General features: G+C 41.8%; 1 protein-coding gene across 1 annotated transcript in view; it reads right to left on the reverse strand.

Annotated features, from left to right (window-relative positions):
* Positions 1–1,539: 1,539 nt before the first annotated feature.
* Positions 1,540–22,268, reverse strand: part of notchl (notch receptor, like) — a 30,994-nt gene continuing 10,265 nt past the window's right edge. Inside the window, exons 4-11 of the mRNA XM_034174283.1 lie at positions 21,514–21,737; positions 19,940–20,264; positions 18,013–18,188; positions 14,352–14,413; positions 8,627–8,750; positions 7,198–7,295; positions 2,364–2,695; positions 1,540–2,178 (exon numbers count right to left, since the gene is read on the reverse strand). Coding sequence (XP_034030174.1) covers positions 1,668–2,178; positions 2,364–2,695; positions 7,198–7,295; positions 8,627–8,750; positions 14,352–14,413; positions 18,013–18,188; positions 19,940–20,264; positions 21,514–21,737 — 1,852 coding nt within the window. The 3' untranslated portion in view covers positions 1,540–1,667. The remainder of the gene's footprint in view (positions 2,179–2,363; positions 2,696–7,197; positions 7,296–8,626; positions 8,751–14,351; positions 14,414–18,012; positions 18,189–19,939; positions 20,265–21,513; positions 21,738–22,268) is intronic.

Genomic DNA, 22,268 nt, shown 5'->3' on the forward strand with positions numbered 1-22,268 from the left:
AGAACCAGGGATGGCAGGTTGAAAAGCTTTTTTATCCCATGGGAACTTTCCCTACCCACCTATGCGGCTCAAGAATATGTACAGCATGTATATAAATGTCATTTACATGACAGTTTATTTGACAATATTGAGATTCGATAATTTGGCCATATTGTACAGCCCTACTGCCAACTAGCTGAAAACTCTGAATATTAATTTACATCTACATTAAAAAAAAATGCTTAAAGTGGTGGGGGTTAAGAGGGCTGTAATTGGGGGGTCAGCTGAAAAGCAAAAAAAGAAAAATGCTTAAAAAGGTGGAGAGTATGGGGGGCAGAGCCCCTCCAGAAGATGAAAGGCAAAATAAGGAAAATGCTTAAAAAGGCAGGGGGTCTGAAAGGTTTTAGTCATGCTCATGCTCCCAAGAACCATTTTACTGATAAAAGTCTGAAGGACCTAAAGGACATGGTTAGATGGTGAGGAGCTTTTCCAGGCATGTAAGAGGCAAATAAAGAAAAATGCTTAAATAGGCAGAGGGTCTGGGGGGCAGAGCTGAAAGGTTCTGGCTATGCTAATGCTTCCCTGAAGCATTTGTTCAAAATAAAGTCTGAAGAACCTAAATGACATGCTGACAAGCTTTGCTCGTTCATGTCCACGACATATGCATATTATATAATAATATGTATGTGAATTTGCTTAACAATCTAATCAATTCTTCCTTGATTCAAGGCTGAATTTTAAAACCAAATTAAACCGGCATCCGATCTTGAGATATTCTGTTGAAAAGAATGTTCCTTTAGCAACGGCATCACTCTTTTTTTCTTTAGTTTGCTGATGTATATCACATCTGGTCGAGATCCACATTGGGATTTTGCACAAGTTTTACAACAAATGCTGTTTGTGATGCAACTCCTGTTCCTGCTGTTGTTCCTAAGTGGTCCCCCAAGAAGTACAAATCAGGAACTGCTCTGCATAACTTCTGACCTCTGATGGGATCAGATGTGCACAGGGTGGTAAGGTTGCACTACTATAACATGTAAAAATGCATTAATAACTATTTGCATCCAACCAACACCAGCTTCATCTAACTTTAGCTTCTCCAAAAAGTAGTAACATTAATGTTGTTGTGCTTTCGGTTGCTCCCATTCATTCGTGGTTGCCACAGTGGATACAGCCAGATCCACATTGGGAATTGGCACAAGTTTGATGCAACTCCAGCTTTTTACCTGGAGAAACACACACAGTCCCTGGTGTTCAGAAGAGATCTCCCATCCAAGTACTAACCAGGCCCCACACTGCTGATTGCAGATTGGCTGCGAAAAGTCATAATAATAATAATAATAATAATAATAATAATAATAATAATAATAATAATAACAACAACAACATACAGGTGGAGCATTTTCATTGATACAGAAAGTTTTTTAATTGCTTTTTTTTGCACAGAATGTAACAAATGATTTGTCAGATGACACTAAACAGTCTTCAACAATCCAGAATTGTAGCAAATTAATAAAAATAAATCTGTTGTGTTTGGCTGAACAAACTATGGGTAATATTGTGGTGTAACTCAGTACTGTTCTGTGATAGCAGTTTTATAAAAGCATTGTAAACTGTCTTTTTGATTGACAGTTTCCTTGTCAATCAAATGCAAAGGCAGCTGAGCATCAGTTGCTCATTTCTCTCCTCTACAGGGCTGTTTGTGTGGAGTCAGCAGGATTATTTGGCCTCTCACTTCTGGATTTCTGCTCTGAATTTGTGGGACTCGCTGTCGCTTGTTCTGCTCTATTGAGATTATCGGTGTTTGCAACTGGCTCACAATCCGACCGGGCAGCAGCATCTGAGGGAGGCGAAACAGTTGCTCTGTCTACAGGCTCGTTGGCTGTTTTGTCTGTGACAATGAGATAATTGGGCTCTAACTGGTGGGCACTGGTGCGGCGCTGCAATGCATGCTGGGTGCAGGAAAAGGAACGCTGCCTTGGAGCAGGTTGGGGTGACAGGAAGTGAGGTGTTATGGCTCTGGGGACCTCTTGATGTCTTTCACGATCCTCGTCTTCTGATGTAACCTCCTGTAAGGTGCTGATTGGTCGTGGTGAGCGACCCATAACCCTTGGAGGCACCAGCGCTGTTGTTGATTGGTTAACCTGTGGGCGCCAGTTTTGAGGTGAGGGGTACTGCACGCGTCCCATGGACCAGTCACTGGGGAATACAGAAAAGTAATGAAAAGCTTAGCTGACAGTTTGGGAAGGTAGTACTGCATGTATTATCCAAGAGTGGTTGTCATTAAAGTATGTAGCTGGTCTTGGATTCACTACAGGTATTATTCATGTGGATGAGTAACGTGAACTGGATTCTGTGCACGTCTGACATTTTTGATGCTTTACCTTTGAGGCGGTGGGGACATATCTCGATGTGCTATGATCCCAGAGAAGGAGGCGCTCCTACCAGGCAGGCCTTGTGATCCGATCCACGGTGAGTACATCAGCGCACGCTCCTCCCACAGTATGTCATTGGCCGACTCAATGGGAAGAGGTTCTCGCTGAATTTGGTGAGACAGTAAGAGCTCCAGCACCTGGTGATGCATGCCTTCTCTTGCCATATCAATTGGGCGACGTCCTCTACGGTCAGGCAGCTCGAGATTGGCACCGTGCAGCAGAAGAAGTCTGGCGGTGTCGTAGCCACCGTGGAGTGCGGAAATAAAAAGTGCTGTCTCGCCCTATCAGGGAAACATTTGTATGGTTTGACATAAGCAATAAGGCCTGATTGTTATATTTACATGACAATACACAATGTGTGGTGGGAGATTTATGGATAAAGTACGAGGTCTGTGAGAAAACTATCCGAACTTTTTATTTTTTTCAAAAACTATATGGATTTGAATCATGTGCGCTTGCATCAGACAAGCTTGAACCTTCGTGTGCATGTGTGAGTTTTTCACGCCTGTCGGTTGCGTCATTTACCTGTGGGCAGGCTTTGAGTGAGCACTGGTCCACCCCCCTCGTCGGATTTCTTTTGTCAGGGAAATGGCTGAGAGGCTGCCGCTTTGCTCCACAAATTTTTTTTCAGAAACTGTTAGAGACAGCCAGTTGGAAACCATTCAAAAGATTCAGATGGATTTCAGTGAAGATTCTGTCGGTGTCACACGGATTAAGGAGTGGGTGATTCTATGGTAATGGAATTACGACGACGGGAAAATCTGGCCATACTTTAGCTCCCCATTAAAAATGTGCTCCGATTGTAATTCCGTTACCATAGAGTCGCCCGAGTGTTAAAACCTTTTTAAAGATGGCCCACAGCGGCGGAGGGCACGCGGCGCACTGAGAGGCCATCGACAGGCTGGAACGACCAGATCATTTCTAAACTGAACGCTGTGTTGATCCGGGACATCGTGTGACTACCACAGAGATGGCAACAGAGCTGGACATAGCACTTTTGCGGCACATTCCACTGTTACAGGAGATTTTGTAATGAAAAAAAAAAAAAACGCTCAACAAAAAAACACCTCCTTGTTGGAAACCATTCGTAAGATTCAGGCGGCTTTCGGTGGCTTTTCAGTCGAGTGAGTATCCGAGAAATTGTTTAACAGCTGGGCATGTTCCAACTTGTCCTGTGAGACTTCCAACACGGAGGTGTTGTTTGTCCAGCAGCTGTGAGCAGTTGCGTCCCAACACGCGAATCCGTCCGCACGTCTTTCATTACAAAATCTCCTTTAACAGTGAAATGTGCCGATAAAGTGCTGATCCCGACCTCTTCTGAAACTTCTCTGCTAGTCACACGACGTCCTGCATCAACAGAGCCTTAAATTTGGAAGTGATCTGCTCGTTCCAGCCTGTTGATGGCCGCTTGGGGCGCGGTGTGCCCTCCGCCGCAGTGGGCCGTTTTTAATCCAGTTTTAACACTCCTTAATCCGTGTGATACCGACAGAATCTTCACCGAAATCCATCTGAATCTTTCGAATGGTTTCCAACTGGCTGTCTCTAACAGTTTCTGAAAAAAAATTCATGGAGCAAAGCGGCAGCCTCTCACCCATTTCCCTGACAATAAAAATCCAACGAGGGGGGTGGACCAGTGCTCACTCAAAGCCTGCCCACAGGCGAATGATGCAACCGACAGGCGTGAAAAAACTCACGCATGCGCACGAAGGTTCAAGCTTGTCTGATGCAAGCACACATGATTCAAATCCATATAGTTTTTGAAAAAAATAAAAAGGTCGGATACTCTTCTAACAGACCTCGTACATCTCAAAAAATTAGAATATCATAAAAAAAAGTTCAATATTTTTTCAGTTATTTCAGAAAGTGAAAATTTTATTGATTCTTGATTCACTCCATATAAACTGGAGTAGTTTGATCAAAGGACAAGGAAAATATGGTCCCCCAAAACACCTTTTTTGTACATCTCAACAACCAAGAAGCCTCAATGGATATAAGTTGGTGGGAATATTACTTGGATAGATATTTAGATGTGATTAGATTTTAGAGTACTTTGGTCGAGGGTCAAGGAAAACATTATCTGAAAAAAAAAACGTTTTTGTATATCTCAACAACCAGGAAGCTTTGATGGATGATCTAAAAGCAGATATTGATCATCAAAATATTTGTGATTGATTGGTGTGAATGACTTCATAATGAAGTTACACAGAAGTCATATGATGAAGTCATAGTATACATAATCAAAACCATTGATTGACTGTTTGAAATGCTTATTTTGAATATCAAGGCACAAAATAAATAACAACAATAATAATATAAAGAAAACCATAATCAATGGATATCCATCATCATCAACCATCATTACAAACATATGCATATTTATGTGAACATTTATATCATGGAGTATAGAGCCCAGGGGGGATGTATCAGGTCTCTAATGCTTTTCTTTTTAATTGGAATTTTGATGATTACATCATCACCATTTATGTAGTACAAACAACATGAATCTATCAGTCTGGTTCAGTACATACAATCACAATAGAGAAGACTGCTGCAGTGTCCAGAAGACACCCTCCACAAGGAGGCTGAGCCACAGAAGGTCATTGCTAAAAGGGCTGGCTGTTCATAGAGTGCTGTGTCAAAGTATGTTCATGGAAAGTTGACTGAAAGATAAAAATGTGGTATGAAAAGATGTAAAAAAAAAAAAGCAACAGGGATGACTGCAGGCTTGAGAAGATTGTCAAGCAAAGCTGATCAAGAACTTGGGGAACTTCACAAGGAGTGGAGTGATGTGCATCAAACGTCAGTGCATCAAAAGCCACCATTTACGGACGTGTCCAGGAAATGGGCCACAAGCGTCACGTTCCTAGTGTGAAGCCACTCCTGAACCAGAGACAATGTCAGAAGCATCTGACTTGGGCTAAGAAGAAAAAGAACTGGACCATTGCTCAGAGGTCCAAAGTCCTCTTTTCAGATGAAAGTTAATTTTGCTTTTCATTTGAAAATCAATGTCCCACCCAGAGTCTGGCAGAAAAGTGGAAGGGCACAGAATCCAGGTGCTTTAAGTCCATTGTGAAGTTTCCACAGTCAGTGATAGATTAGGGTGCCATGTCGTCTGCTGTTGTTGCTTCACTGTGTGTTATCAAGTCTAAAGACAATGTAGCCATCTACCAGGAGATTTTAGCGCACTTCATGTTTCCATCTGCTGACAAGCTTTATGGAGATGCTGATTTACTTTTCCAGCAGGAGTTGGCACCTGCCAATAGTTCCAAAATGATGAGTAACTATGTTGACCACAGGTTTACGGTACAGTGGTCCCTCATTTATCACGGGAGTTACGTTCTAAAATAGCCCACGATAGGTGAATTCCGCGAAGTAGCAGCGTTATTTTTTTACAATTATTATAGATGTTTTAAGGCTGTAAAAGCCCTCACTACACACATTTTCTCACTTTTCTCTCCTGTGTAAACACTCTCAAAGTTCAAACCTTAGTAGAAAAATAAGTCCAGTATTATAGAATGAAACCAAAGATCAAAACCTGTTTTCAGGCCCAAACATTTGTTTGAGAAATAAAAATAGAACGTTTTCCTATAAATAATTATGATGACTTTTAGAACTAACAAATTTAATTTTAACGATCAACCTAGGAGGTTGGACACATAAGAAATTATTAATAGTAACTGACCAGTATTTCACAGTTCCTCTGATCGCGCCTTCATCGTGGCGCCGCTCCGCAGCGTGTTTTTCCACCTCGGTGCAGGTGTCTTTTTCCGAGTGATATGGGTAGTTGTTGGTGCTCTTTTTTTCTTCTGAGCGAGAAGATTCTTATAAACAGACACACGCAGAACACAATGCACATGTTTTTTCTTCGCTGCTGGAGCGCTCGGCATCAAAACAGCGAGTGTAGTCTCTGGACCTGTTGCTAGATTTTGGCTGCGACTAAGCACAGCAGACAGTTAAAAAAAAGAAGAAGCATGCAAAATTGCACTAAAAAAATCTGCGAAACAGCGAGACCGCGAAAGGTGAACTGCGATATAGTGAGGCACCACTGTACTTGATTTTTACAGCCAACTCGTCTGACCTGAATCCCAGAGTGAATCTCTGGGGTATAATTAAGACAATTTTGAGAGCACATTCACCAAAAGTCAATCACTGGGTCTAAGGTCAGGTTTTTTTTCCCTCTGATTTGCACCAAATGTGGCACATAAGGTCAAATTTGCCAAAGGTCAATCACTGGGATCAAGGTAATTGGAGTCAAAAGTCACAGTGTAAGGTTTTCACTCCTATTTTCACCAGATATGTAGGTGGGTTTCAGAATTACTCAGCAAGGTCAAAACTGCTGGAGGTCATGTCTGTCTCTGTATTTGTTGGCCTCCTCCTCCAAGGTCCTTTTGCTGATTTCTACCAAAGTTGTTGTGCCAATGAAGGCCAACCTGAAAGTTCCCTGGAAAAAAAAAAAAAAAATTGGCACATGCCAAAATCAAGGAATTTGGTTTTCACCTTTATTTGGACCACATGTCACACACTTTGGTGCATTCCAGAGTTGCCCTGGCAAGGTCAGATATATGTCAATCATTTGGGTGAAGGTCAAAGTCATTGGGGTCAAATGATAGATTGCAGTAGCCCTTAATGTCTTCTTGCGTCGTGGTACTATTACATAGAGATTTTAATCCAAAATAATACCAATATAAAATAAGTGGTGGTCACTTTCAAGTCACAACTTAAAGGCAATTTGAGGTGTTGGTCAGAATCCCTGCTCCTCATTAATGAGGATTTCACATCTCACCTTGTTGTCTTGCAGATCCACGGCGGCCCCGTAGCGAATGAGGGTCCTTGTCAGGGACAAGTGGTTTACTGAGCACGCCCAGTGCAGGGCCGACCTCCCTGAGACAGACAGAGTGTGTTCAGAGTGGAGAGGAGGTGAGGGGAGGGGAGGTGAAGGGGAGAAGGGAGGGAGTAATTCAGCCAATGAACAACCAATACACAACAGAGTTTAGCCCAGAAAGTCAAGAGTTAAGAGGAGGATGCAGCAAGTGTCAGTCAGAAAGTGTTGTCTGAGGTACGACATGATACCGGAACAGAAGTAAGAAGAGATGCACAAAGATACAAGTCAGAGATGGAAAAGCACAAAGAAAATGCAGTGCAGCAAAGTTAATATGTCCCTCAACTCGTGCATGAGAGCATGTTAACTTTGTTCTGAATCAGAGGAGGGCAGGAGGGGAGCTGGAGGAGGAGGAGGAGGAGAGGGAAGCCGTCAACAGAGGAGGAGGGACACAAAGAAGAAGACGTGAAACAGACCATGTTACTTATTCAATCCCTCTGTGTAGAAACGGAACACTTTGTAACTTTGCCATAAGTTGTACATTATTTTTCTGCGCTAACCCTTTCACGTGCACAATGACAGCCAAAAGGTTGGACGAGCAGACCAAAGGGACAGCATCCATATGGGTGAGGACTGTTACAGAACAGCTGGCACATGGGTCAAAAGATCAGACCAGGGGTGAACAACGATGTGCCACAGCACACAGGTGCACAGCTGGACTGTGCAGGGGACTTCAGTGGCAAACTGAGAGGAGGAACTCCTCAACGCAAATACTCCAAAACTGTAAACCTGCAGACTCTCCACCCTGAGTGACCCACGGCTCCAATCCTTAGAGTACTGTGATCACTATGTTTTGCTAATTTTGATAAAGCTATAGTTTTTGATAGTTTTTCCTGTTCAACAGTAAGTCAACAGAAAATCAAACCTGAAATGTTTGAACTTTACAATTGAAACACAAATTTAATGTAAGATTTTAAATTTATTTTATTGAAAAATAAAAATAAAAAGCAAAATTGCCCACTTTATCCTTGAATAACACACAGCCCTTGCAGCACGTTTACTGCATATTTGCTCTGAATTGTTTCACTTGACATTATGAATTTGGTTTATGTTTTAAATTGATAAATAAAAACTATTTAAATTATCCGTACTCCAAGTAACAATGCAACGATGAAAAAGTGACCCAATTTCATGTGGAGAATTTATTTTAAATGCATAATCTTTTACTCTTTCATCCAGTTTACTGGTGTACACTGATGTTGCCTGCTGATAAGCTGTAATTTAATGTAATTAACATCAATCCCAAATACAGTCTTTCTCAAATTAGGAGGTGAACCACACTTTCAGTTCCAAACAGGCATTTTGTAACTGGGACATAGAATAGAGACATTACCAGTATGATCAGTGTTATTAACAGGTACACCCGCTCGTAGCAGCTCCAGCACCACTCTGTCCAGTCCACTTCGTACTGCTCGGATCAGAACCACAGACCCATCTGGGCCGCACCACTCTGCTGACTGCCAAAGCAACGCAACAGTAATCAATTAAAAAAAAAAAAAAATATATATATATATATATATATATATGTGTGTGTGTGTGTGTGTGTGTGTGTGTGTGTGTGTTTACACCTGATAAGTGCAGTTGTGGTTCGAAGTTTACATACGGTACATGCACACTCATCTGGGTCATGAATGTCATGGTCATTTTGATGTCTTTGAACTGTTCTTTTGCCAGGATGGAATGATTATACAGCACACATCATTAATGACTAAAAAAAAAACAAGAATTGGTTGCACAAGTTTGAATTTATTGTGTATTTTCTCTAATCCACACAGGGTCAAAATTTTTATGACGTATTTTTTTTTATTTTACTATTTGTAACCCTGTCCTTTCCCCTAACCATAACTTCCCAACCACCACCCCACCACCCCCCAAACATCACACCACATTTTGTGCCCTCGTCACAAAATAAAATTTTGCTCCTTCCACAAAAATGCACCACTTTTTGTCACGGTATCACAAACCATAGATTAATTTACTTTTTGGGATGTCATCACGAAATGGCGTGAGATTGGGTTGTCAAAACTATACATACAGGCTCAAATATACAACCCCAATTCCAATGAAGTTGGAATGTTGTGTGAAATGTAAATAAAAACAGAATAAAATGATTTGCAAATCCTCTTAAACCTATATTCAATTGAATACACCACAAAGACAAGATATTTAATGTTCAAACTGATAGACTTTTTTTGTTTTTGTGCAAATATTTGCTTATTTTGAAATGGATGCCTGCAACACATTTGAAAAAAGCTGGGACTGGGGCAACAAAAGACTGGGAAAGTTGATGAATGCTCAAAGAACACCTGTTTGGAACATTCTACAGGTGAACAGGTTAATTGGAAACAGGTGAGTGTCATGATTGGGTATAAAAGGAGCATCCCTAAAAGGCTCAGCACTTCACAAGCAAAGATGGGGTGAGGATCACCACTTTGTGAACAACTGCATGAAACAATAGTCCAACAGTTTAAGAACAATGTTTCTCAATGTTCAATTGCAAGGAATTTAGGGATTCCATCATCTACAGTCCATAATATAATCAGAAGATTCAGAGAATCTGGAGAACTTTCTACATGTAAACAGCAAGGCTGAAAACCATCACTGAATGCCTGTGACCTTTGATCCCTCATGCAGCACTGCATTAAAAGCCGACATCATTGTGCAAAGGATCTTACCACGTGGGCTGAGGAACACTTCAGAAAACCATTGTCAGTTAACACAGTTCATCGCTACATCTACAAATGCAAGTTAAAACTCTACCTTGCAAAGTGAAAGCCATTCATCAACAACATCCAGAAACGCCGCCGCCTTCTCTGGGCCCGAGCTCATTTGAAATGGACAGACGCAAAGTGGAAAAATGTGCTGTGGTGTGATGAGTCCACATTTCAAATTGTTTTTGGAAATCATGGACGTCGTGTCCTCCAGACAAAAGAGGAAAAAGACCATCCAGATTGTTACCAGCACAAAGTTCAAAAGCCAGCATCTGTGATGGTATGGGGGTGTGTTAGTGCCCATGACATGGGCAACTTACACATCTGTGATGGCACCATCAATGCTGAAAGGTACATCCAGGTTTTGGAGGAACACGTGCTGCCATCCAAGCAACGTCTTTTTCAGGGACGTCCCTGCTTATTTCAGCAAGACAATGCCAAGCCACATTCTGCACATGTTACAACAGGGTGGCTTCGTAGTAAAAGAGTGCAGGTACTAGACTGGCCTGCCTGCAGTCCAGACCTGTTGCCCACTGAAAATGTGTGGTGCATTATGAAGTGCAAAATACAACAATGGAGACCCCAGACTGTTGAACAACTGAATTTGTACATCAAGTAAGAATGGGAAAGAATTCCACCTACAAAGCTTCAACAATTAGTGTCCTCAGTTCCCAAATGCTTACTGAGTGTTGTTAGAAGGAAAGGTGATGTAACACAGTGGTAAACATACCACTGTCCCAACTTTGTTGAAACGTGTTGCAGGTATCATTTTAAAATGTGCAACTACTTATTTATTATTAAATATTTAGTTTATCAGTTTGAACATTAAATATCTTGTCTTTGTGGTGTATTCAATTGCATATAGGTTGTTTTTATTTACATTTTACACAATGTCCCAACTTCACTGGAGTTGGGGTTGTACACTCAACAAAAATATAAACGCAACACTTTTGGTTTTGCTCCCATTTTGTATGAGATGAACTCAAAGATCTAAAACTTCTTCCACATACACAATATCACCATTTCCCTCAAATATTGTTCACAAACCAGTCTAAATCTGTGATAGTGAGCACTTCTCCTTTGCTGAGATAATCCATCCCACCTCACAGGTGTGCCATATCAAGATGCTGATTAGACACCATGATTAGTGCACAGGTGTGCCTTAGACTGCCCACAATAAAAGGCCACTCTGAAAGGTGCAGTTTTGTTTTATTGGGGGGGGATACCAGTCAGTATCTGGTGTGACCACCATTTGCCTCATGCAGTGCAACACATCTCCTTCGCATAGAGTTGATCAGGTTGTCAATTGTGGCCTGTGGAATGTTGGTCCACTCCTCTTCAGTGGCTGTGCGAAGTTGCTGGATATTGGCAGGAACTGGTACACGCTGTCGTATACGCCGGTCCAGAGCATCCCAAACATGCTCAATGGGTGACATGTCCGGTGAGTATGCCGGCCATGCAAGAACTGGGACATTTTCAGTTTCCAAGAATTGTGTACAGATCCTTACAACATGGGGCCGTGCATTATCCTGCTGCAACATGAGGTTATGTTCTTGGATGTATGGCACAACAATGGGCCTCAGGATCTCGTCACGGTATCTCTGTGCATTCAAAATGCCATTAATAAAATGCACCTGTGTTCTTCGTCCATAACAGACGCCTGCCCATACCATAACCCCACCGCCACCATGGGCCACTCGATCCACAACATTGACATCAGAAAACCGCTCACCCACACGACGCCACACATGCTGTCTGCCATCTGCCCTGAACAGTGTGAACCGGGATTCATCCGTGAAGAGAACACCTCTCCAACGTGCCAAACGCCAGCGAATGTGAGCATTTGCCCACTCAAGTCGGTTACGAGGACGAACTGGAGTCAGGTCGAGACCCTGATGAGGACAACGAGCATGCAGATGAGCTTCCCTGAGACGGTTTCTGACAGTTTGTGCAGAAATTCTTTGGTTATGCAAACCGATTGTTTCAGCAGCTGTCCGAGTGGCTGGTCTCAGACGATCTTGGAGGTGAACATGCTGGATGTGGAGGTCCTGGGCTGGTGTGGTTACACGTGGTCTGCGGTTGTGAGGCTGGTTGGATGTACTGCCAAATTCTCTGAAACGCCTTTGGAGACGGTTTATGGTAGAGAAATGAACATTCACTACACGAGCAACAGCTCTGGTTGACATTCCTGCTGTCAGCATGACAATTGCACGCTCCCTCAAATCTTGCAACATCTGTGGCATTGTGCTGTGTGATAAAACTGCACCTTTCAGAGTGGCCTTTTATTGTGGGCAGTCTAAGGCACACCTGTGCACTAATCATGGTGTCTAATCAGCATCTTGATATGGCACACCTGTGAGGTGGGATGGATTATCTCAACAAAGGAGAAGTGCTCACTATCACAGATTTAGACTGGTTTGTGAACAATATTTGAGGGAAATGGTGATATTGTGTATGTGGAAAAAGTTTTAGATCTTTGAGTTCATCTCATACAAAATGGGAGCAAAACCAAAAGTGTTGCGTTTATATTTTTGTTGAGTATATATACACCCCTCCACAGATATTTGGTTAAATGTCCCTTAGCAAGCTGCACCTCGACCAGATGCTTTTGGTAGCCATCAACAAGCTTCTGGCATAATTCTGGCTGGATATTTGATCACTCTTCTTGGCATAAATGATATAGTTCATTTAAACTGGTTGGCTTCCTGGCATGGACCTGGGTTTTAAAAGTAGCACACAAATTATCAATAGGGTTGAGGTCTGGGCTTTGGGAAGGCCATTCCAGAATCTTCATGCCAGCCTGCTTTTTTCATCCCACAATTAGTTTGAGGTGTGTTTGGGATCATAGCCCTGTTGAAAGACCCAATTGTGGCCAAGTTTAAACTAACTAGCTGTTGATTTAAGGTGACATTGAAGACATTGGAGATAGTACTCCTTCATTGCTCCAGCCACTTTGTGCAATGCACCAATGCCACTGGCAGCAAAATATCTCAAAAGCCTCACCTATACTCCTCCAAACATACTTCTTGTTACTGTGGCCAAATAGCTCAATCTTTGTATAGTCTGACCCAGAGGTGGGACAAAGTCATTGTCAAGAAATTCTCAAGTCATGAATCGGCAAGTCTCAAGTCAGCTTGCAAACAATTGGTGGTCATTATGACTTCAGACTTGACTTGGGACTTGTGACTTGCCAATTCATGACTTGAGAGTGATTTGCTGGTGACTTTGTCCCACCTCTGGTCTGACCATAAAACTTTTCTCCAGAAAGTATTTGGCTTGTCCATGTAGACCGCTGTAAACTTCAGTCTAGCCTGATGGTGCCGATTTTGGGGCAAGGGCTTCTTTCTTGGTCAACACCCTCTCACTCCATGACAATGTGAAACTCACTTCACTTTGGACAGTGATGCTGGTGTTCCAGCAGTTTCCAGTTCATGGCAGGCCTGAGCCTTCGTGGTTCCTGGGTTGTTATTTCTGAATGTCCTAACCAACTTCCTCTGTTTGGGTCTTCCTCCAGACCTTGGCAAAGTGGTGACACATCCAACTAACTTGTTCTTATGCAAAATTGTTTGAACTGATGATCTTGAAATCTGCAGTTGTTTAGAAATGGCTCCTAAAACCTTCCCAATTTGTGTAAATCTACAATTCTCCTTCTTAGCTCTTCACTGAGCTCCTTGGACTTTCCCATTGTTCTGAATGTTGGTCATTCAAATGGTTCTGTCAAACATACAGTGCATCTGGAAAGTATTCACAGTGCTTCACTTTTTCCACATTTTGTTATATCACAGCCTTATTCCAAAATGGATGAAATTCATTTTTTCCTCAAAATTCTACACACAATACCCCATAATGACAATGTGAAAAAAAAGTTTGTTTTGTGCAGACAAGCATGATCACTAATGAGGAGTTAGTAGGTCTTGTCACATTAAAAGACATTGTTGAACCTTTAGCACCTCTTATGAAAAGATTTAAGTGAATGGTACATATATTTGAGCCTGTCTGTATAATTTTTACCCTGCGTAGATTAGAGAAGAACCAAAATAACTTTAAACTTGTGCACCCAGTTCTTGTTTTTTAGTCATTAATGGATTATGCTATACACACTGCAGCAAAAGAACAATTGAAAGATATCAGTAAAAGGCCAAAATTACCATGACCTTCATGCCCATGATGAGTATATGTAAATGTCCGACCACAAGTGTATCTAAAACCAACAGTGAGTCAAAATGATTTAAAGATGACATCTTGTAGAAGGAAAGGAAAAGGGCTACAAATTTCCTGGATGACATGGAGCTGAGCTATTCACAACATTGATTTTATCAGACCATTAACATAAAATGCAGAGCTAACCTGCTGAGGAGGACTGAGAAGCGGTGGAGACATGGTGTTTCTCTCCCATCCTCTAGGTGGTGCTGTGGGACAACAATCATGTATTAAAGAGGCGGTCCAGATGTACTGTAGTTTTATTAAACTACACACACACACACACACACACACACACACACACACACACACACACACACACACACACACACACACACACACACACACACACACACACACACAGTGGCTTGCAAAAGTATTCAGCCCCTTGGTATTTCACATATTTTATTTGTTTATTGCATTTCAAATACAAAAAGTAAATCAGGCTTCTCAATATAAAAATGTCTAAAATTATCTTCCTTAGACTCAAGCTGAAAGTAAATCTCTACAACTTGATACAAATTAATTAAACATATAAACACTAAGATGATGGGTTGCATAAGTAATGAGCCCCTTTAGTATAATACCTGTAAATAATGAGTTTTATTGCCAGTTTTCTTCAGACAAGTCAGGGGATGGATACATGAACATTTCCAAATCAATGAATATGTCTTGAACTTTATTTACATCAATTATGAAGAAATACAAACAGTATGGCACTCTATGGTAAATCTGCATGGAGGAGACAGTTCTGAAAAACTGAATGACTGTGCAAGAAGAAGAGTGAGGAAAGCCACCAAGACACTCAGCCCAGAAGAAGTTACAGGCTTCTGTACTGTGATTGGAGAAATTGTGCATGTTTTGCATTTTGTATCCCCAGTTATACAGCTTCATGATGAAGTGGTATAGAGGAGGGTTTTCTTAAAACGAAGACCTGAAAGTTCAGCTACAATTTGCCAGAAGGTACATCTGAGATGCAAGCCTAGATTTAACATTTTGGTGAACTGGTATATATATACAAAGCTGGGACAGTGGTATGTTTACCACTGTGTTACATCACCTTTCCTTCTAACAACACTCAGTAAGCATTTGGGAACTGAGGACACTAATTGCTGAAGCTTTGTAGGTGGAATTCTTTCCCATTCTTGCTTGATGTACGACTTCAGTTGTTCAACAGTCCGGGGTCTCCATTGTTGTATTTTGCGCTTCATAATGCGTCACACATTTTCAATGGGTGACAGGTCTGGACTGCAGGCAGGCCAGTCTAGTACCCGCACTCTTTTACTACGAAGCCACCCTGTTGTAACATGTGCAGAATGTGGCTTGGCATTGTTTTGCTGAAATAAGCAGGGACGTCCCTGAAAAAGACATTGCTTGGATGGCAGCATGTGTTGCTCCAAAACCTGGATGTACCTTTCAGCATTGATGGTGCCATCACAAATGTGTAAGTTATCCATGTCATGGGCACTAACACACCCTCATACTATCACAGATGCTGGCTTTTGAACTTTGCACTGGTAACAATATGGATGGTCTTTTCCTCTTTTGTCCAGAGGACACGATGTCCATGTTTTCTAAAAACAATTTGAAATGTGGACTCATCAGACCACAGTACACTTTTCCACTTTGCGTCTGTCCATTTCAAATGAGCTCGGGCCCAGAGAAGGCGGCGGCATTTCTGGATGTTGTTGATGTATGGCTTTCACTTTGCAAGGTAGAATTTTAACTTGCACTTGTAGATGTAGCGACGAACTGTGTTAACTGACAACGGTTTTCTGAAGTGTTCCTGAGCCCACATGGTAAGATCCTTTACACAATGATGTTGGTTTTTAATGCAGTGCTGCCAGAGGGATCGAAGGTCACAGGCATTCAATGTTGGTTTTCGGCCTTGCTGCTTTCATATATCCTCACATACGAGGGCTGTCCGTAAAGTATAGGTCCTTTTTACTTTTTTCAAAAACTATATGGATTTCATTCATATGTTTTTACGTCAGACATGCTTGCACCCTCGTGCGCATGCGTGAGTTTTTCCATGCCTGTCGGTGACGTCATTCGCCTGTGAGCACTCCTTGTGGGAGGAGTCGTCCAGCCCCTCGTCGGAATTCCTTTGTCTGAGAAGTTGCTGAGAGACTGGCGCTTTGTTTGATCAAACTTTTTTCTAAACCTGTGAGACACATCGAAGTGGACATGGTTCGAAAAATTAAGCTGGTTTTCAGTGAAAATTTTAACAGCTGATGAGAGATTTTGAGGTGATTCTGTCGCTTTAAGGACTTTTCACGGTGCGAGACGTCGCTCAGCGCTCTCAGGCAGCGTCATCAGCCTGTTTCAAGCTTAAAACCTACACATTTCAGGCTCTATTAATCCAGGACGTCGTGAGAGAACAGAGAAGTTTCAGAAGAATTCGGTTTCAGCATTTTATCCGGATAGTCCACTGTTAAAGGATATTTTTTTAATGAAAGACGTGCGGACGGGTCCGCGCGTCGGGACGCAGCCGACGCGGCGCGGCGGCACAGGAAAAACACCTCCGTGTTGATAACCATTTGTTAAAATCCAGTTGGCTTTTGATGGCTTTCAGTGGAGTGAGTATATGAGAAATTGTTTATCAGCTGGAGATGTTCCAACTTGTCCTCAAGGCTTCCAACAGAGGTGTTTTTCCTGTGGCGGAGCGTCGCGGCGGCTGCGAGCCGACGCTGCAATCCGCCCGCACGTCTTTCATTAAAAAAATCTCCTTTAACAGTGGAATATCCGGATAAAATGCTGAAACTGACTTCTTCTGAAACTTCTCTGTTCTCTCACGACGTCCTGGATCAACAGAGCCTGAAATGTGGAGGTTTTAAGCTTGAAACAGGCTGATGACGCTGCCTGAGAGCGCTGCGCGACGTCTCGCACCGTGAAAAGTCCTTAAAGCGACAGAATCACCTCAAAATCTCTCATCAGCTGTTAAAATTTTCACTGAAGACTAGCTTAATTTTTCGAACCATGTCCACTTCGATGTGTCTCACAGGTTTAGAAAAAATTTTGATCAAACAAAGCGCCAGTCTCTCAGCAACTTCTCAGACAAAGGAATTCCGATGAGGGGCTGGACGACTCCTCCCACAAGGAGTGCTCACAGGCGAATGACGTCACCGACAGGCGTGGAAAAACTCACGCATGCGCACGAGGGTTCAAGCATGTCTGACGTAAAAACATATGAATGAAATCCATATAGTTTTTGAAAAAAATAAAAAGGACCTATACTTTATGGACAGACCTCGTATACATCCTCACCCCATCTCTGCTTGTGAATGGCTGAGACTTTTGGGGATGCTCCTTTTATACCCAATCATGACTGTCCTCAGTTCCCAAACGCTAACTGAGTGTTGTTAGAAGGAAAGGTGATGTAACACAGTGGTAAACATACCACTGTCCCAGTTTTTTTGAAATGTGTTGCAGGCATCCATTTCAAAATGAGCAAATATTTGCACAAAAACAATAAGGTTGATCAGTTTGAACATTAAATATCTTGTCTTTGTGGTGTATTCAATTGAATATAGGTTGAAGATGATTTGCAAATCATTGTATTCTGTTTTTATTTACATTTTACACAACGTCCCAACTTAATTGGAATTGGGGTTGTGTGTGTGTGTGTGTGTGTGTGTGTGTGTGTGTGTGTGTGTGTGTGTGTGTGTGTGTGTGTGTGTGTGTGTGTGTGTGTGTGTGTGTGTGTGTGTATGTATGTATGTGTGTGTGTGTTAGAATAATGAAAGCTGAGAACACATGTATTTGTGACACTACATGTCAAAGGATGTGTACACTTTTATTTCCTTACACTGTATGGGTCTGCGGGACTGTGAGGGTCCGGCCCGATAGTGTCTCTGCTCCTGGGTCCGGTGGTCACAGATCGATGGGTCCTCCTGTCGCCTCGAGCACCTTACGTTTATGTCTTCCAGTGAACTCTGGGTAAAATCAGTGTCACTTCCTATATCCTGGTCCCTTTTAAGAGGTCTGTAAGTCAAAGCAAAGTTTTCAAGTAAAGCAACAAACCACCATCATTCATTTCCTGGAGGCTGTGTTGTTTTCCTTTTCATTTCCTTCTTTTGTATTTTGATTATGATTAATGAACACTTACACACAAAATACATTAACCCAAGATTTCTGAAACATTCCCTTGTCAGAGTATGAGTTTTGTTTGTTCTTTTGTTCAGTTAGTTATTCTTACATCAATTGGTTTATTATTGGTTTTGGTTTGTGTATTCTCTTGCTGGGTTTTTCTGCTTGGGTCGGTCTGTCTCTGTCTCTCTTGTCTCTCTCTTGGTTCTTGGTGATGGGTGTTTCTCTCTCTTTGGCCACGCTTCTGGTGCTTTCCAAGCACACCTGTTCTTGATTTGCTGATTACCACCTGGGGTTATTTAAGGTCACTGGGTGTGTTTGTTCCTCACCAGTTTGTCGTGCATTGTGCCTTCATTCCAGCTTTGTACCTGCATTCCACAGTCCTGCCTGCCTCTTTGTGTGGACCTGACCTCCAGCCTGTTGCTTCAACCACGCCTAATTGCCTGATGGTTTTTGTTCTGCTGCTTTTTCTGGACTGCTTACTCGTGTAACTGACCTCTGCTACCCACCACAGTAAAACATTTTAAAAACCAGAACTGTTTGTTTGAGCCATGCATTTGTGTCCTGTATTTCCTGACCATCCAGCCTGTCAGTCCTGACATTAAGATTAGACATTTTCATTTCAGACTGTTTTCCTAAAATGTAATGTGACTACAAAAAAACCTTGTGGGTTCTACAAGCTTTTAGCGTTTTATCACAGCAAAAAAAGTATATTAAATAAATGAATAATAAATGGTTATTTAATATCAAAATAATGATTTTTGAGTTGTTATGGTATCTTGCTATCACCTCCTTAATACACACTCAACTCACGCACTTTCTGAATGGCCCGCTCTGAATAGATGTACCATTCTGTAGCATACACAGACTTAACCGAACTCCATGGGAGGTTCAATGAGTTATTTTTTATTTATTTATTAAGCTTTATTTAACCAGGTTAATCCCATTGAGATCGAGATGTCTTTTGCAAGGGAGACCTGGGCAGTTTCCAATGCTAGTATCCAGTCAAAGACTTTGAGGTCATCCGGCTGTAAAAGTGGTGAGTTTGCTGTACTGTATTAAAGAGGAGATTATTGATGCAATCCATTATTTTGAATTTTATAATTTTATTTAGCATCCCGGGACAGCACGGTGGTTTAGTGGTTAGCACTGTTGCCTCACAGTGAGAAGGTCATGTGTTCAATTCCCGCCTGTGGCCTTTCTGTGTGGAGTCTGCATGTTCTCCCCGTGTTTACGTGGGTTTCCTCCCACATCCAAAGACATGCAGGTTAGGTGGAATCTTTAAATTGCCCGTAGGTGTGCGAGTAGGTGTGAATGTGTTTGTTTGTCTGTTTGTGGTCCTGTGACAGACTGACGTCCTGTCCTGGGTGTACCCTGCCTCGCGCTCTATGACTGCTGGGATAGGCTCCAGCCACCTGCGACCCTTGATTGGACAAAGCAGTTGAAGATGAGTGTGTGTGTGTATTTAGCATCCCAGTTCTTTCTCTTTTTCTAACAACTGCTAGACAGCAGATTAAAAATATATTGTCATAACAAGAGCAAAATCAATAAAAGTCTTTTACAAAACCAGTGCCTTTGTCCACACGGACACAACTTCCAGTAGACAAGAAGACATTCTTCCATGTCTTCACAATAGTTCAGCTCACCTCATTCGAACGGCGTCTTCACCCAGAGGTTCCCTCCTCCTCTTTTTCTCTGCTTCCTTTGCTTTTTTCTTTTTCCTCAGGCCGATCCTGTCCTTGTCCCTGCTGGATCGGACTCTCTGTTCTTGCTGTGCTGTGGGCTGTGTCCACGTCTTGGAGTTGCTGTTGTGATCGGTGGCAGTGGAGCGGTGTCTCACCCTGTTACTGCTCTCTCTCTCCGCCTGCTGCTGTCTCACCCTCCTCATCACGAAGAGCACCACCAGGACCAGCACCAGCACCAGGCCTATCGCTATAGCAACCACAGCCCATAGCCACGCAGGGGTAGGCTCTGTGAGAGGAAGACAGGAAATGAGTTTATTAATATAACATTTACTTCTATCAGGTCATGTGCCGATGTCACGCTTCAAACACATCCATGACAACATGGAATCACCTTGGGTCCTGGATGGCAACCGCACAGGCAAACAACTTACTTCTATATGAATGAGAAAATAGTGTTCAAATGAAATATGATGACAAAGAACTGAAAACTGTAAGGTAAAAAATATTCACACAAACATTTATTGCTGCCTGTAATAATAAGCAAACCTAACTTTTGTGTATTAATGGATTTTCTGGCTAATATCAGCGACAAAAACTGAGTTTTAGAGATTTTGATTTGTGTGAGGTGACATTACAGTGTGTGGAAAAAGTGTAACAACAGTGCAAAAAATAAATAAAAATTACAAACAAATCAACAACCAAAGTGGCAAATAAAAATAAAATACTGAAACCTGAAATAAAACAAAATTGAAGAAAAGGAAGCCGAGATGTCTTGAGATGCAAATTAGTGCCTGAAAGAATTCCATTTACTGTAATTTTAGATGTATGTAGGTTCCATTGTTGAAAATAAAAATGAAAACAAATAATTAAAAAAAAATCTGAATCAAAACAGAGATATAATGGAATGTCATCAATATAACAGAAGAAGCTAATATCATATCTGTGGGTAAGTCCAATTTGCAACATTAAAACTGACAATATGATTGGGACAAGAACAGAGCCCTGAGTAACTCCATGTGTAATTTTAGTAGATGCCTCATTTATCATTTCAATTTCTGTTGCTCCAGTGCACTTGATCTTGGTGACTTAACCAGTAGCTACTGGCAAGTTACTCTGAAGTGTCTTTATTGTTAATGCTATAGACAAAAGCTTTCATCCAGTTTTTTTGTGCAGTCACTGTATGATGATCCTTAACGAAGAGATCCCAAAAACATTTCCTGGACGTGCTATTGGGCCGCCAGTATCAGGACTGTATTGGAAAATGTTAACATTTTAATTTAAATGATTTATTCCTGATTTGATTAGAAATCCTGTTCTTGAATCATGAGGAATCACAAATTAAAATTACAACCAACGATAGCTGGAAATTGACAGGAATGTGGAAAATGAAAGGTGTTCAATAATATTTTGGTTGGATGACATTCAAAACTGGATACATGTGGGACATAGAAAGCATACCTTCATCCACCCATGTTCATACACACCCACTCACAAATACACCAGACAAACGTGGGAGACAGGACATGTGAGCCTACCTTTGACTTCCGTTTTCAAAATTGTTTCCTCCTTTCTGTTTCCTATTTCCTCTCGCAGACCTTTGACATTAATGACAGCATTGAGCTCTCGGAGCGAGGGTAGTGACGCCGGCTTCAACAGCATTACTGCACGCAGAAAGTTGCTCGCCTCAGTGGCAGAAGCAAAACAGGTAGAGGGCAGGCGCGAGCACGGTCTGTTGTCCACTTGAAGGAAAAGGACAGAGCTAGGAAGGAAACGAGAGTGAAACATTATAGGAAAGAGCTCTAAAGTAGAATCTTGGGCTTGTTCCAGGTTGAAGTTTTAGGTTGCTGTCCAGATACATTTGGCAACAAATATTAAATTGAAAGAAAATTGTATTGTGCACTTATATTGATTTACTTTTGGGATATTTCTCAAATTAATTATGGTCAGACAATTGTTTCACACATGGGATAAAAACAGCACACCCGAGTGGCGTAAGGTACATGGTTGCTATGGCAACACCCAGAATACCAATAAAAGACAGCATCCAAACATGCTTTTCATTGAGAAAAGTGTGTACCATCATCAAAGAAAATGTATGGCGCAAACACAAAGTGATCGCACACTTCTTTTGGCAATACACTCCTTGCTTTAGAATTTGAAATGAGGCTTTGCATGACCATCCATGGTTACTTTGTATTACCCCCCCCCAAAAACATGAATGAGAACCCTTCCAACAGGGCAGGTTTAATGTGCTCTATCCATCCAAGACAAAATTAATTTAATGAAGTTT

The sequence above is a fragment of the Thalassophryne amazonica genome, chromosome 7 (assembly GCF_902500255.1).
Source record: "Thalassophryne amazonica chromosome 7, fThaAma1.1, whole genome shotgun sequence".
NCBI classification, from domain to species: domain Eukaryota; kingdom Metazoa; phylum Chordata; class Actinopteri; order Batrachoidiformes; family Batrachoididae; genus Thalassophryne; species Thalassophryne amazonica.